This window comes from Carlito syrichta, unplaced genomic scaffold, assembly GCF_000164805.1.
Source record: "Carlito syrichta isolate Samal-C Ts95f unplaced genomic scaffold, Tarsius_syrichta-2.0.1 Scaffold111481, whole genome shotgun sequence".
Lineage (NCBI taxonomy): Eukaryota > Metazoa > Chordata > Mammalia > Primates > Tarsiidae > Carlito > Carlito syrichta.
The window spans coordinates 793-2,701 of NW_007055577.1; the positions used below are offsets into that span (position 1 = coordinate 793).

The window sequence follows — 1,909 nt, forward strand, 5'->3', positions numbered from 1 at the left end:
TCATTGAGCAGGCAAGAAATAAACAGTATAATTTTGAACACTTTCCTTTTTATCCTAAGGATTTATGCTGCAAAATATTCTATCCCTCCTCAACCATAAAGTCACAGAATGTATTGTCTCTTTAGTAAAACATAGATCTAGAAAGTGGTAGGTAAAACATAGCATTATAATATATTCAAATTCTTAAAACAGCATATATTTCATATTTTTATTTTATTAATATTTTATGTGCATGATATTTTTGTGCCAATGACATGAGATATCAGAGCTATTTTGGAAGTTAGGTCTGAAAATTGGTTAATATATAAGAGTAGACATAGTAGAACTCTAAAACAAACAGTTGCCCATAAAAATGGTCTTGAGATGATATCATTATTACTTAATCAAATCATGGGGTATATGTTTCATTTGTTTTGCATAATTGGGATCCTTTGCAGGAGAAGTGCAGTGACAACTAAGGCCCAAGCAGAGAAAAATTGAGGCCAATCAGAGGGGAGCTGGCATCAATCTGAAGGAAATTGAGGCCAATCAGAAGGATCTCAGAGCTAACTGGAAGAAAATGGACACAATTCAGAGAGATCCCGAGGCCACTTAGAGAGCTCTCATTGTCAATCAGAGAGATCTCAAGGGCAACTAGAGAGATCTCATGGCCAATCTGAAAGATTTCATGGCCAATATGAAAGATCTCATGGCCAATTCAAGAGATCTAATGGTCAGTCAGAGAGATCTTGTAGCCTTTCAGAGACATCTCCTGGTCAATCAGAGAGATCTTGTAGCCATTCAGACAGATCTCATAGCCATTCAGAGAGCGTTCATGGTCACTCAAAGAGATCTTGTGGCCATTCAGAGAAATCTTATGGCCAATCCAAGAGATCTCATAGTCAATCAGAGAAACCTCATAGTCAATCAGAGAGATGTCATAGCCATTCAGAGAGATCTCATAGCCATTCAGAGACATCTTGTGACCAAACAGAAAGATCTTGTGATGACACAGAGAGATCTCATGGTCACTCAGATCTCATGGCCATTCAGAGAGATCCAATGGTCAATCAGAGAGATCTCGTAGTCACTCAGAGATATATCATAGCCATTCAGAGACATCTCATGGCTGATCAGAGAGATCTCATGGCCACTCAAAGAGATCTTGTGACCATTCAGAGGTATCAAGTAGTCAATCAGAGAGATCTCATGGACAATACAAGAGATCTCATAGTCAATCAGAGAGATCTCATGATCAGTCAGAGAGCTCTTATGGCCAATCAGAGAGATCTTGTAGCCATTCAGAAAGATCTTATGGTCAATTAAAGAAATCTTGTGACCAATCAGAGAGATCTTATAGTCATTCAGAGACATCTCATGGTCAATCAGAGAGATTTTTTAGCCATTCAGACAGATCTTGCAGCCATTCACAGAGATCTTATGGTCACTCAAAGAGATCTTGTGACCATTCAGAGAGATCTGATGATCAATCAGAGAGATCTCATAGCCATTCAGATACATCTTGTGATCAATTAGAGAGCTCTCATGGCCAATCAGAGAGATCTCATAGTCATTCAGAGAGATCTCATGGTCACTCAAAGAGATCTTGTGACCATTCAGAGAGATCTGATGGTCAGTCAGAGAGATTTCATGGCCAATCCAGGAGATCTCATAGTCAATCAGAGAGATCTCATGACCATTTAGAGAGATCACATAGCCATTCAGAGAGATCCCTTAGCCATTCAGAGAGATCTCATGGTCACTCAGTGAGCTCTTATGGCCATTCAGAAAGATCTTATGGTCAATCAGAGAAATCTCATGGCCAATCAGAGAGATCTTGTAGCCATTCAGAGAGATCTCATAGCCATTCAGAGATATGTCATGTTCAATCAGAAAGATCTTATAGCCATTCAGAGATCTCATGGTCACT

At 39.2% G+C, this 1,909-nt stretch overlaps 1 protein-coding gene across 1 annotated transcript; it reads left to right on the plus strand.

The window, feature by feature from the left end:
- Positions 1 to 437: 437 nt before the first annotated feature.
- Positions 438 to 1,066, plus strand: LUZP4 (leucine zipper protein 4; the record flags this gene model as incomplete). Its single annotated transcript, XM_021717968.1, is given in 3 exon segments — positions 438 to 454; positions 456 to 834; positions 836 to 1,066. Coding segments are annotated over 3 exon segments (627 nt in total), but the record flags the coding sequence as incomplete, so codon positions are not given.
- Between the last annotated feature and the right edge of the window lie 843 nt (positions 1,067 to 1,909).